At 37.1% G+C, this 14,662-nt stretch overlaps 1 protein-coding gene across 1 annotated transcript in view; it reads left to right on the plus strand.

Moving 5' to 3' along the window:
- Nucleotides 1-14,662, plus strand: part of LOC120583186 (cAMP-specific 3',5'-cyclic phosphodiesterase 4B) — a 39,822-nt gene that overhangs the window by 10,768 nt on the left and 14,392 nt on the right. The window contains exon 2 of the mRNA XM_039838507.1: nucleotides 11,465-11,558. Coding sequence (XP_039694441.1) covers nucleotides 11,465-11,558 — 94 coding nt within the window. The remainder of the gene's footprint in view (nucleotides 1-11,464; nucleotides 11,559-14,662) is intronic.

The following is a 14,662-nucleotide window of genomic DNA, read 5'->3' on the forward strand; positions in this document are numbered from 1 at the left end:
TTTTTTTTTTTTTTTTTTGCAATTTTACCTTGACTACTCTGGCTTTGTTCAGATTTTCATAGACCATGCTTTTACCTACCATGTCATTTAATATCATAGCTAAAATTTTAGTTATCTGATGTTTTATTTATGTCTGCTCCAGATTGCAAGATATTGAGGCCTGAAATTGTGTTCAAATTTTTGAGACTCCATGTTTGCTTACAATAGTAAGGTTAAAAAGTGTTCAAGGAGGCACAGCTCTATTTCTCTTCAACAGTAAGGAGAGAAGTGAAAAGCGAGTGATGGCTTTTGTCAGTTGGTGGCAGCTGATTTGGGATTTCTTCTATTTTAAAAAAGTTCTCTGTGATTATTTCAAAAACTCTTTGATTTGGTCATTTAAGAAATTTGTTGACATGGGGACTTTTGATAATTAAACTTTTTTCTGCTAGGATGGTTAATGACCTCGTCCATATTGAAGAAGGAAATATTTTTTTTAGCGTTTTCAAAAAATTTAAATTCATGGAACATGCTTAAACCATTCAGTGATAATGTACATTTCCAGTATACTTTTGCATGTCCATTTGATTATGAGAAAGGAACCTTCTGAAGGGGTCACTAATGAAATGGACTCCAACTTCTATTCTAAATATCCGACTCACAGCCCAGAAGGGTCAATTTAACCAGCCAGAATGTGACCCATCTACCAAGCTGAAAGGGCACAGTACCCTCTTGCCTTAGTTCCTATCCATTGAAATTGCTACAGCTGGCTCCAATCTGTAATTGAGTCAGAGTGATTTAGATATGCATGAGTTTATTGATGCAATGGATATGTTTGTCTTGGCCAGGTGCAGTACATTATTTGTGTTCTTGACAGGATGAGCTGCCACTGAATTTTTCCCTGCTGTATTTTAACACACTCTGGATCTGGTTGCACGAAATTTATTTGCATCTTTCTTACCCATTGCACAGAAGCTTCCCTGATGATATCTCATTAAAATTTACCAGTATTATTTGTTAATATTTTCAAATCAGTATAGTTTAATTTCAGAGAATGTTTTATTTTGATTGCAGTAATTTAAAACGCTCTTTTACTAATATTTTTCTTTCGTATGTTTAAGGTATTGAGATAAAGTCATTGTCTAATGGTGTATTATATGCCTGACATAGTAAAAATTTCAAACTGAGAAAGGTCACATATTGCTTTTCAAAAAAGACCCTTCAGGACGCTGACTAAATCCTAAAATAGTAGAATCTTGCCAAAAATAAACAAATAAAAACATGAACCCCTGAGCAGGAGAATATTCTCTCTCTCTCTCACTCTCTCTCTCAAACACACACGCCAAGGCAAGACATAATAATACACACACACACACACACACACACACACACACGATAAATATATTGGGCTAAAATGAGTAAAATATGAGCTCTTTTTTATAAAAGAAAGAAAGGAGGAGGAGATATTATTAAGGAATAATCCAGGAGAGATTTTTCTTTTTTGATCACTGCTTTTCAAATCCAGCCATGATCCAGGACTTCATTTCCCCCAGGAACTTTGGTTCTGCCTGAGGAAACATTAGTTTTGGGGCAATGTAGGGATTTTTAAGGCTCATTTCTTCGCTTAAAGTTTATTTGCTTCCAAAGCTTCCTGTGATGCTAAGATAGAACATTAAGTAAGGGGCTCTCTTTAAGTGTGTAAATATTTGTATTTTGTGTGTGTGTTGCCAGATCCAGGGTTGCATGTAAGGAAATGTATCTAAAGAGCCCTTGTCTGCTTACTTAGGCTCTTCCCTTTGTTATCTCATATGATGCTCACCTTGAAGAAAGTCTTATATCCTCATTTTTAGGGTGAAACCAGGATGCAAGAGAGATAATTGATTTTTCCAAGCTCTTCAGCTACTAAATAGCGATGCGTAGAATCAAATCTTTTTCTCTTTACTCCAAAGTCAAATGATTTAAAAATTAAAGGAAAGTCACAAGGTAATTTATTATCATTTATGACTTACTAGCTATATATAATCATTACATTTTAAAGCTAGAGCTCAACCAAGACTCCTTATTTTCCAGACTTCGGTTTAAATGTTATCTCTTTGGAGAGAACTTCTCTGATGACCTTAACTCAACAGCTTGTTTGTTTTACAATTTGCTATCACAGTTTAATGATTTTGGGGTTTTATTGTAAAACTTAGTTTTTACTTCCTTAGACTGTAAGGTTATTGGAGACATGAATCGTGTTTACCTTGTTTACTCTTGTAGGTATAGCATTTAGAATAGCTTTAGGCACTTGGTAGGCATTCAAATAAATATTTGTTGGATCAGTTGCATGAAGCTCAGAAACTTAATCTAATTTGTCTAGGACCAGCTATGTCGTTAGTGGCAAATCTATTAGAACCCAGGAAACCTGTTTCCTATTATACTGCACCATGCTACATGTAAGTGCTTTCCAAGCTTAATTATAGTTTTTCTGATTGTTAGGTTGAATGCAAAACCCCCACTTGCTTCAGAGTGACTCTTTACAGTACCTTCAGAAGCTTCGAAATCTTGCTCCATGCAACTTCTCCCAAATTCAAAGTCAGATAACAGAGAACGAAGTTGACCGGGACAAATGTTCTTTCCTTGTGACCAGAAATGTTAAGCACATCTTTGCCGTTTGGTTTGGCATTGGGGTATTCGGCGTACCTTTCTCTTGAAAAGTCTGCATCCTGTGGACAAGAGTCTAAGTCCTTTAGTGATGGCAATAATTACTGCACACTCAGCTGGAAGCATACTTAGGAACACATGTCTGAAACTCAGCTTCACTCTATATCTGTTGTGTCTGGAGAATAGCAACTTAGTCATTCTGCCATTGTTTGGTTGTATTTTTCATTCCTGACATATTGCTGATACTCCTTTCACTCCTACCCCAGCCACATATTAAATTACTTCAGATTTGTTACTGGATTAACCACAACTGTGGAAATCTGAGCAAAATGCATACTTGGAGCAATTATCCTCATGTCAGGAAATTTGTGTCCATTCATGGCTTTTGGTTAATACATAAAGCATTCTAAAGTCTCTTAATTTGAGGAAATTGGCTAAGTCATGGAATCATGAATGAACAGACAGCAACAGCTGCAAATCTCCAAACAGGCTTTTTCTGTGATATGGCTTTAATATAAGGCCATTTTGACTTATGGTTACATTCGACAGGCTTTATCTATCTTTCTGGCAATTCTGGTTTACACTCCTTAGACTGGTGAATAATTTAAATTCAACCAGTGAGCCAGAACTCCTATGAGTAAATCCTGTGTCATGTAATCTATATGACATAGCACAGCATCATAGTTAATTATACAAGCTGTTGTCAACAATGAGAAGAAAAGAGTTTGGGTGCCAAAGAGCCAACCGAAACCTCCACCCAAATGCAAATCCAAGCGAAGAAGATATCACGACCTCATATTCTTTTAAAATTCAAAAACAAAACTCAGCTTCAAGTACAAATCCTGCAGAATAAATTACAAGTCCTGCAACGGTCTCAGACCACCTTACCAATCACTTTACATACATTATATCTAACCTTTCTATTTTAAAGATGGAAACACTTAGTCTTCAAGAAACTCAGCAACTTGCCAAATTTCTCAGATAGTACAGGATCTTATTTCCAGACTCAGTTGAATGCACAGCTGATTCTATGTCATGCTAGAATGTTGTTGGATCTGCTGCTAGAGTCTTCTTTATGCTCTTAGACCCCACAGGTAAGATCAACCTGTAACTAGAATCACCTCTATGTCATGTGTGACCTATTTATCCAACTCTGAATTACTTTTATAAGCCTTCATAATCCCAACAAACCCATACTTGGGGTGCATTGTTATGCAAAGCATCCATTCATCTCTTCTAAATTATAGTAGCTAATTATAGAAAAAACAAAATGCAAAACAAATGTAATTATCTCTTTTTTTAAAAAATAAAATCACTTAAGACTACTTTTTACATCATTTATGGTTTAAAATTATTTTTAAATCTCCAACCTGTGGCAGACGCTTCTCAATTTGCCAGTGCACATTCTAGCATAGAAATACCAAAATATCAAAACAGGTAACGTGCTTTCAAGGAAGGAAAGGATATGTCTACGTAGCCCAGGATTTTCCTTTATTTATTTGAGGGTTCTAAGAGTTGATCTTGAAAATTTCCAGGCTAGGGAGCTATTCTAGCCTTGGGAAACGCTAATCTAGAAGCAGTAATTCCCTGTTTCTGCAGGATTTGAAACATCCCCTTATCTTTTATCTCAAGGGGTATGTGAAAGTTGCTGACTGAAATCAATATTACTAATATTAAACATAATACATGCCACATGAAGGGTTTAAAGGGATAAAGTAGTCATCTCAAAAACAAGCTATGGTAGATTTTTGTGGCTGCGAAAATATTGGAAATTTTAATAAGGCAATACTTAGTGAAAGATTTTTAAAAACCCAGAAGATTTTCTGGAATAAAATTGGAAATCAGTTCTTAAAGAAAATCTGACCAATACTCATGGGGCAATGAAAGGAAAGTACAATCTTGGGTGGGAGTGAGGGGGTGATTTTCCTGTTCTGCACCATTGCTTCCAAGTTACAAATGAGAGTCCCAAAGCAGAGGTCTTGCTTTCCACTAGTCAAGAGAGGATGGTTCGAGGATCTGATCCGTGGTAAGATTTCTAATTTTAAAAATATAAAAAGGTTGTAGAACTTCTGGCTGTGAAATGGTTCAAAAGACCTTAGTCATCTGCTTTGGAATCACATTAACATCCCATGGCCTTAGACCTGCCTTTAGAAGTTTGAGGTTAAATATTAGCCATTATGCACAGAAAAAGTTGTAGAATGCTTAAATGGGAAAACAAAAGAATAACTAAATAGTGAACCTTGATTTTTATCAGTTACTACAATAGTTTTTGCCATCTGCTGAGAAAAAAAAAAAATCTCTTTACTATTTCATTATCAGGCCAACAACTCAAATTTGCCAAAGTACCTCCTGAAAAGTTTTCAGAAATTCTAAGAAAAATGGACATCAGCAAGGAGGATAGATAGATAGGAAGAAACACATAATAAGTTTGAGGGCTGTTCAAGACCTAGTTTCAAGTGGTTGAACAGTTGTATTCAAAGTTATATTTAAATTATTTGGATTTTTTTTTTCCACGTCTCTGTATGAAAGCACTAATGGTTTGTCCCTACTTTGACTTTTAAAATGCCGCTTGAGAAGATACTTGTCTTCTAACCAGTGAGTGGAATTTATTCTATTTTAGCTTCATCATAAATGCCAATGTTTTATTACAGAATTATGGTAGAGACATTCACATTTGTTTTTCATTATATACTTGTTTATTGTGGATTACCATATCACTGGTCAGTTAAGAAGAGAATCACTCAATTTTAATGTATTTAGATGAGTTTCTTTCTTATTTGGCACGTGGACAGTTAGAATGGCCTAACGGTATTCCCCGGTGTACCAGGGGTTTGCCCCAGACAGTAATACAGCAGAAATTGTTTGCTAGGATGATCTGTCATGGAACTGTAGTCTCCAGGAAAGTAGATGCTACTGAACGGTGACATGTTATTCTTTCCTTAATCCTGTTATCAACTCTGTTCAATTTCATTTGCCTTTCAAAAAGGACAAATTTTTATTAAAGAAACTAGACATCAAATTTCAAACAGATGGTCGTGTTTATAGGGAAAGACAGAAAGGAAACAAGAGATGAGACGCACATTGTCAGATAATCTGAAATGTTAAGAACTGTGAAAACTGTGAGTTTGATAAAGAGCCCGTTTTTGTGGTCGTTTAAATCAGATTTTGCAAAGGAAATTATAGGTGTTTAAGAATTAGAGTCTTGATTTCTTTGGGTCCTCATTTCTTCTCATGTAAACTTAGAGATACAGAAGAAGTAATTTTTTTTTCTTTTTACCAGAAGAACCTTAGAAATTAGTTACTTTACAACTAAAGAAACTGAGTCCACAGCTAAAGAAAACTGAGCCCCAAGAGGTTAATTCATCTTGCCCAAGATCACATGTCTGGTTAGTGGCAAAACTAAGATAGAGACAAGCTCTCCTTACTTCCATTTCTCACTAAACTGTGCCACAGCAGTTTCGGCTTCCTTCTACCACTGCTAGCATTCTGTGACTTCAAGAGGAATTTTCAGCCCCTTCACTTTCCTGATGCCCGGGAATTCTTATTAACTTATGACTAACAAAGTGTAAAATATGAGTCAAAATTTAGTCCCTAATAAAGTCATTGTGACTTTAATGACTTCGGCAGTTGTTTCACATTGCAAAAACAGGAAGATCCCACACAATAAGGCTCCTGTGTCACAGATGGGCTCCTGCGTAGACGGCCACCCACCAGGGTAACTACTGGCACTGTCTTCCTTTCTCTTTGGCACCTTTTTTTTTTATCTGCAGTTTTCACTTACCGACTTCATCATGAGGTTACCGATGGGAGAAAAGTGCTTGTTTTATCTAGTCTTCGATGGGCTGACGAATATTTTTGATCACTTAGGATTCACTCCTAAGTGATTATCAGGTGACCCCCTGACAATCCTAGATTAGTCTTAAAAGTAGCTTTTTCATGTGCTTGATACTAGCCCCTTGTATTATTACTCTCCTGGATTGTTTTATTCTTAAACACATAAGAATATCAAGATTTAGAACTAGAATGAATCTCTGAGATAATTCTAGTCCACCCCTCCTATGTGATTGATGTAACCAAAAATGCATTACCAAAGGAGTTCCTAGCTTGTCTGTATATCTTTGCACAAAGCTCCAACTAGTTGTCTGACGAGAAATATAGAAAAAATAATGAAATGTTCCATCACTTAGTAAGAATCTGCCTCAAAAGAAAATAATCTCTGTATATAGCATTAATGCCAAAGAAAAATTGAAGCCATAAACAAAATGTACATATCAAATATAATTCAATTTCAGCTTTTGCTATTCCAGATATTTTAAATACTGTCCCACTATTAAAGGTAGCCTATTTTTAAAAATTCACATTTTGTAGTGACTATGTAGTCCAGGCAAACAATATTAAGTCATTTATGTAGAAAAATTTTTTTTTTCCTTTTTCAAAAAATAACTGCAATTTCTGCAGTGTTTGTGAATCTAGTTTTGGGCATAAACTTAAGAGGCATTGGAAAAATTTGTGTTACTAAAAGTTCATTCACAAACTTTGCTTGTCTATGTTGACAAGGGGCTTTGGCCATTTCCTCTGGGGACATCATTTCTAGGTAGGCCCTAACAGGGTTTTCTTGTGAAGCCAGAATCTTAACTGAAAAATAGGATCCGTGTACATTAGCTAATAGAAACACATTTATCTTTGAAATAGTGTGCTCCTGTTTGTAGTTTTCTCTACTGCATTTGAAAAAATAAATAATGTCTACTCCTTTTCAATCCTGTTACTTGTTGGGACACAATTTCCTTCCAGAGCTATCTTTACCTTCCTTTTCGGACTGAACACCCAACTTGATAAGTAGACAGGGAGACTCCACAAGTCTTAGAATTTAAAACTCTGGAAGGATGATGAATACTTCTCTTCCTCTGTTGGAGACTTAGTCTTATGGACTGAAGCATTTCTGATTTGGGTTGCTTCTTTCAGTAGTGTTGGAAAGTTTTGTTTTCTGGGAAATATTGGTTGCTGGTAAATAATAAGTCCAGACTGTAGGAGGCTGCCACAAAATTTATCATAGAGTAAATTTCAGGCTGAGAGGCTGAAATCCTAAAATCATACATCACTCTCATTTTGTAAGTGAGAGATGAAGTGCCTTCACAGGACTGTTATCAAGAGCTGAGAATGAAAGTCTAGATTCGTCTACCACATTGTGGCTGCTTCTGGTTCAACAGAAACAACTTCCATATGGGAGTCAGACACTGAAAACCCAGCTAAGCAGAGTTCTCCAACTGTCTCTTAAGCCTTAACCTCAAACACAATTCATGTCTATTTCATTCTTTGACGTGTCTCCTCACACAGGCCAGCGCCAATCATACTAATGGGACTCTACATTACCAGAATGTAAAAGGTACCCCGTGTCTGCTCCTCGAAGGTCGTGTCTGCCTTCCTCAGATTGGACAGAGTGCGACATAAGTGGACCCTTTATAAAGCTTTTTGATGAGAGCAATGATTAGTCAGTGTGGTTGGGCCTTCCCTTAGGGAGGAGGAAAACCAGCAGTTGTTGCTAAGCAACATTTAAAGGACTGGGTCGGTTTCTGACACTGAGTGACCGCCATTTGCGTACTTCATCATGTTGTGTGTTTTACGGTTGCCTTAAGATGACTTTGTTTTTTGATGGTGTTGCCATGCCCTCAGCAAAGGCTCATAGAACTAAGTCAGGAATGAGACGAAGGAGGTGATATTCATCTGTTAACTACTTACAGGAGAACACTGGCCCTTTCTGTGAGCCATGCAGGAAAGGTGAAGTTGAGAGCCATTTTCCTGCTCCTATATTGGGACCGACTGACAATGTATGCCAACAGGGTCTTGTGGCAAAGGGAGGTGATACAAAGAGAGTAAGGAGAAAAGTCTGTCCTTTCCTGGTCTTTTATGACTGAATTTCTACCTGCAACTATAGTCTGAGCTCAGGAGCCAATATTGCTAATGAAGAACTTGCCCCACCTTCTCCAGGCGGTTTACTGTTATGGTTAACTAACATGCTCTAATCCATCTGATTATTTCTACGAGGATGAAAGTTGATTGAAAGCATGGAAAGATTTTTATTTGTTACTGCTATGTCTTCCATGCTTTGCCTGGCACATTTTAGGTGTTCAATAAATATTTATCAATGATAAAATGGTATTGTTAAACTAGTATAAACCTGATTGATTCCAAAATCTTCCTAAATATTTTAGAGAGACCAAAGGAACCAAAATGAGGATGATTATTTGAATGATACTTTTGGCTAAGTCTAGCACAGAGACATAAAGAAATGATCTGTCTTTATGCTTTTCACAAGATATTTTTTAATGTTCCAAGTAAAGTTTGCTTCTTTGCCAAAATTCAGCTGATCAGTCAGAGCATAGAAACCTGTCTTCCAACTTCTAAGTCTTTAGCATAAGTCCTTGTCTTTTGAGAAGTGAAAATGAGATGCCATTAAGATTGCCATTTTATCTTAAAAAACAAATAACTTGGAACTTATGTGATTCACCTGGAGTTCAAAATTGCACAGAGTTTCGATAAGTAAAACACAGTAGCTGAGATGACTGATTCAGAAATCCCTATTTACGATTACTAACATATCGTATCATGTGAAAACACATACATACGCAAGCAGGGTTACCCAGAAAGAGGGTGACTGTGCCTCTTTGAGAACAGTACATAGTGCAGTGAGCCAGCTGGCAGCAATACTGACTTGCATTGGCTTCACCTTGAAAGGCCTGGTGTCCTGGGCACAGGCAGTAGCATGAGCGGGGCTTAGATGCTTGAAGTGAAGCCACTCTCAGTGCAGGATGCTAGTTTGAAAGGAGATTGCCTCATAGGAAAGAGAGGCAATTGTGTAGGGGGGGCTGTTGCCATGGCGCTTTGCTATTCCTTTACCATGCTGTGCTTGAACTCCTGGAAGTCCCAGGGTAGGGTGACAGAGAGAAGGGAGAAGGAGGAGAGTAAGATGAGCATGGGTAGAGAATCCCACTGCCTAGGGCTCTAGTCTCAGACTTCCTGTTCTCTAATGCTGACAAAGAGGGGATGGGGGAGCACCTACAGGAAAGGAATGACTTTCTCAGCATGCCCTCCCTTGCTAAAATGAAATAAAAATAAATTTAACTCCTAAATATGAATTAGAAGATGTAACACTAAAATACCAAAAAAGTGTAACATCTACTAGCCCCAAATAATTCACCATTCATGCAGCAAATGATATCTTGTATTTCCTAACACACTCTAGATCCTAGATCAAAAGATTAAATGTGTTTAATTCATTTTTTCGGAGCCATCTGATATGCATATCAATGAGCTGATGGAGTGCAGAAAAGTGCCTTCTGTATATGAAGTCCTTTTAAATTAAATTCTTTTCCATTTGTGTCATTGTGAAAGGAGGCTAAATGCATCGGCACACCGTTGGTGTGCAAAAAAAATCCTCCAAAAAGATAGCTTTAAAAATATTTTTTTTTCGTATATTGAAAGGCTAGCCTGAAAATAGCCACAGTTTAAACCTTTAAAAAAACGTTTTTTTAATGTTCAGAAAGTAAATGAATCAAATGCACCATCACTTTCGAACCATTTCAGTGGCTGAACTCTGTGCAGAGGCTGTATCTGCAGAGCACCGGCCTGTGCAGTGGAGAGAGGGTTAAGAACACCTAGTTGAAATGGGGGAGGGTACCGACTTCGGATTTACTTTAATATTCATGGAGCTTCCTCCATTTTATTCTCTTTTTTAAAAGATGGCTGTATTTCCCAGTCTGGCGACCCCTCAGGAAAGAATTGCTCCTCCCTTGCAGAGTTCAGCTGAGCAAGACTAAGCTAGGGTGGAAACCCCTTTGGCCACTAGGACTATTCATAATTCATAAGTGCTGCACACCAGCCAGCTGAATACATTTGAACAGCTCTCGCTCCTTCATGCAATTCCTGATTTCATTACTCTGCCAAGAAAGAAGCAGAGAGCATAGGCTTTTTGCAAGAATGGAGTGCGAAGATGGGCTTTGTTTGGATTAGGAAATACCTTAAGTTTTGGAGGTTTTGTCTTTTATAAGTTTTGATTATTTTACCACTGAATCTGCAAGGTTTTTCCGATCCTTTCTTTCGGGGGATTGCTCTCTCAGAACTGTGAATTCTTTCAAAGGGATTTGTGGATTGTGGCAAGGAGAGCATTCCAAAATGCCTGAGGCAAACTATTTGTTATCTGTATCTTGGGGTTACATCAAGGTGGGTTCATTTGACTGTTATGTGTCTTTGATAGAATGTGAAACATTAACAGCTGTACGTTTTCTGTGAAGTAGAAACATCTGTAATGATTTAATTTGTGGTGTCAGTCCACTGAGGCTGCTTATTATGAAATAAGGGCATGTTATATATATTACATTGTATTTAAATATACTGTGCTGTCTTTTAATTCTATTCTTTTTATGCAACCCTATTTCTAAAGGATGCTTTTTTTCCTCTTTGTTTTCCTTTAAACTTTTCACATATAATCTCACTGTATAGGTTATTAATTTAAATTCTATTAGAGTTAATTTCTGATAAATGTATTTTGAAAAGTACTTACATTTTCAGGTGAAATTATCTTGACCTCTATGAAATTCCTTTTCCTGCGTTTGCATCTTCAAAAGAAATACATGCTAATTCTAATAAATCTTAAGAAAACCTTTTTTCCCTGAAGTGATTTTGGAATAATTGTGCATTCAAGGGGTATTGTATTTTGTAGAAACAGTATCATTTATCTAATGGTATCTGCTCATCTAACCTCTTGGTTCTTAGACAGAAGTTATACACATGTAAAGTGATAATTTGCTATTTTAAAGGTGGTTAATACATTTTTGTTCTTCATAAACAGTTCAAAAGGATGCTGAACCGGGAGCTGACACACCTCTCAGAAATGAGTCGGTCAGGGAACCAGGTGTCTGAATACATTTCAAATACTTTCTTAGGTAAGATGTTAACTGGGAAACCTCTTTCATAACTGAGATTTTTCAGTGTAATCTCTGCAGCCTACTAGGGACACCTCTATGTGTGTTTGAAATGAGATTAAGTCATAAGAAAACAAATCTATTTAAAATAAGAACTAAAACAGCCTAAGAGGAAAAAAATATTCAGGAAGATGTTGCCAAAAAAAATAGCCATCAAAGACCGAGGTTATTATGAGCTAAGTGTATTTATATGGACCTCAGGTGACCTCTTATCTACCTACCTACATACATCTCTGCCAAAACCTCTGAAGGGATGGAAGTAGGAGTTCCAATTACCCAAACCCTCAGGACAACTCCATTGGCTCCTGGGATATGGTATTCTTTAAATTCCTCCAATATCTGGGCTTTGAGCAGAAAGGTTTCCTCTTAGGTGGTTTGTAAGAGATATATGGTTGGAGAATAACTATGGTGACTTGGCCCTTGAGAATTAGCTTTGGAAATAATTTGACTATTGCTTTGGTAAGTTACTTCTTAAAGATAAATGGAGGAAGGAATCTTCGTATCTCTGAAAGACTTGGCTCTCTGCGAGCAACATCATTATCTTCCCAATCTGATGCTATAGCTATTATTTTCTGTAGTCACACTGCTAGTGTTTAACACACGACACAGAAAAGTTTTGTTGTGATCAACGATCCTTAATTATCGATCATCCTGTCTGATTAGGGGTTTCCGATCTCATAGTTAAAGCCATTCTATTGTATAATGAACCTATTTGGGCGTATTTTTTCTTTAATAAGGCCTGTAGAATCTGTAAATCTGTACTTCAAAGTGAATGAGTAGTATTTAGATTCTGATTCTGTTAACTTTCAAATACCCCTGAATTATGCTTGTTTCCAGAACTCTGCTTTCTAGGGAAATGACCTATTCCTACAGCTGAACATCATACCTCCCTTCTTTTGGGCATGGCTATGCATCGTTAAATCAAGGAGCATTTGCCCTGATGCCTTATGGAAACACACACCACTTCTGCTTTTATTTTAAAAATCGATCCTATTTTTCTAATACCAGAGCAATTCATGCTCTCAGCAAATCAATCTTAAACCAGCCAAGTGCAAAGCTCAGGGCATTACTCTGCAGCCAATGGGCATGAGAACGATTAACGAGTACCTTTCCATCTATTTCCAGTGTGTGGGTGTCTGTAGCACCTGATTTTTTCCAGCTGCAGTTGCAGCAGCCTTTGTTAGAGAACAAAGGAGAAGAATTTTTCAGATTTCTTAGCTCTAAGAGGTAGCTAGGATCTAGTTGAATAGAAAACATTTTATACTGATCCTTTTCTTCTCCATTATTCCCTCATTATTCCTTTGAAGCCAGGCATGTTCTCCTGTCCATTTTAGATATACCCTGCTCTGTGCAACGCCCAATTATTGTTCATAAGCTGAGGACTGTTTTAGGGACATTTTACAGGTTAATGACTGTGGAGGAGAAGAAAATCAATAAGTGCGATAACTCAGTTTTGTTTTTATAAATATTGCATTTTAAAATACCAGGGCTCTTCTGTCTTCTCAGAAAAGACTCTCATGAAATCCTTGCATGGAGCTGCATGGAGTCCCTGAGTCTTTAACCACCCAAGACTGCACCTAATCAGCCTTCTTGTCCTCTCTTTCTCTATCTGCTTGCCAATGACAACAAGCATAATTTAGAATACTAATTAATCTCTCTTTTGTCATCAAAGGCTATCAAATGAGAAAGCTGTTAAGATAATAAAGATCAGTCCTCAGTTTCAACACTGTATGTCAACAGGCAAATGTCAACTCTCTGTTTGCTACTTGGGCATGGCTCTTGAGGAAAACCAATCATTTGGCTTCTTATTATTCTAAAAATTAAATTACCAAAAACACATTGTGGGGGAAGGTCGCTAGGATCTCAGTCCGTACAGACTCAGCATGAGGAGGGTGGTGTGTGTGAGTGTATGTGCGTGTGAGCATGCACAAGGTAGACCCGATCAAACAGACTAGACAGACAGATTAAAATTTTAAATATTCTTGAGAAACTATAGAGAAAAAAAATCTATTGTGTAGACAAAAGCTGTACCAGTTGCCTCATCTGTAAAATGGGAGCAATGGAATCCCAAAGTCCTTCCAACTTTATTTTTTAAACTCTTTGTAATAGACTGTAGACCTGCAATTTGACAATCTTAAACAAACAAGCAAACAAACAAAACTTGTTTTCAAACTGTAAATTCAGGACATGGAACTCTGAGTCCTATCTTGTGGAGCGTGGTGACTACTCCTGAAGGACCATGAATGAAGCCTTTCTCATAAACTCTCAGATCTGCTAAGGACCTAAATTGCCTCATGGTCCAATTCCCTCCTTTTACAGGAATGAAAACTGAGGCCTAGAAGGTGAAGTAACTCGACCGAGATGACTTGACTAATATGTTCCTGAGTCAGAGTTAAGACTTCGCTCTCTTAACTCCTAGAACTAAATACCCTCTCACAGTTTAGCTAGGAAAGAAGGCTATTAGGGACTCAAAACATGTAGACAAGAATTACGTTTAAGGTATTTAAGTAATAATCATATTCTTTTGGAGAAAAGTTTCAGAAGCAGGATTGTTGGACCTAAAGATAAAATGTTTATTCACAGTTTCCAGTAATATAAAAGGCTCTTACTAGAGCACAGTGACTATCTAGGCACAAAATGAGAAGACCTTAGCAATTTCAGTTAAACGTGAAGAGCAGTATCTCAATTAGAGTCATTGAATGTTAAAATGTGTCATCAGAGGGGAGGGCGTCCCTTACTCTAGGGGTCTGTAAAACTTTTGTTGTTTTCACCAAAAGAATGGTGTCCAGATGGGTAAACCGAAAGGCAGGCAAGAGACCATTTACCACTGCAGGCACTTAGTGATGCTATTATATAAAAACAGGCTCCAGGTTGCTGCCATATAAGAGGAAATAAAGCAAGACCTATAAGAAGGGAACATAGATAAAGAAAGATACTTAGATTTGATATTACAATTTGGTTAATATTTTTATAAACATAGAAAAAGAACTTAGAAATTTTGCACAACTACCGTAATCTAGAACAAAAGCACTTCAAATTTTACCATTAGCAGAATTTTGACATGA

Source organism: Pteropus medius, unplaced genomic scaffold (assembly GCF_902729225.1).
Source record: "Pteropus medius unplaced genomic scaffold, Ma_sr-lr_union100, whole genome shotgun sequence".
NCBI lineage: Eukaryota > Metazoa > Chordata > Mammalia > Chiroptera > Pteropodidae > Pteropus > Pteropus medius.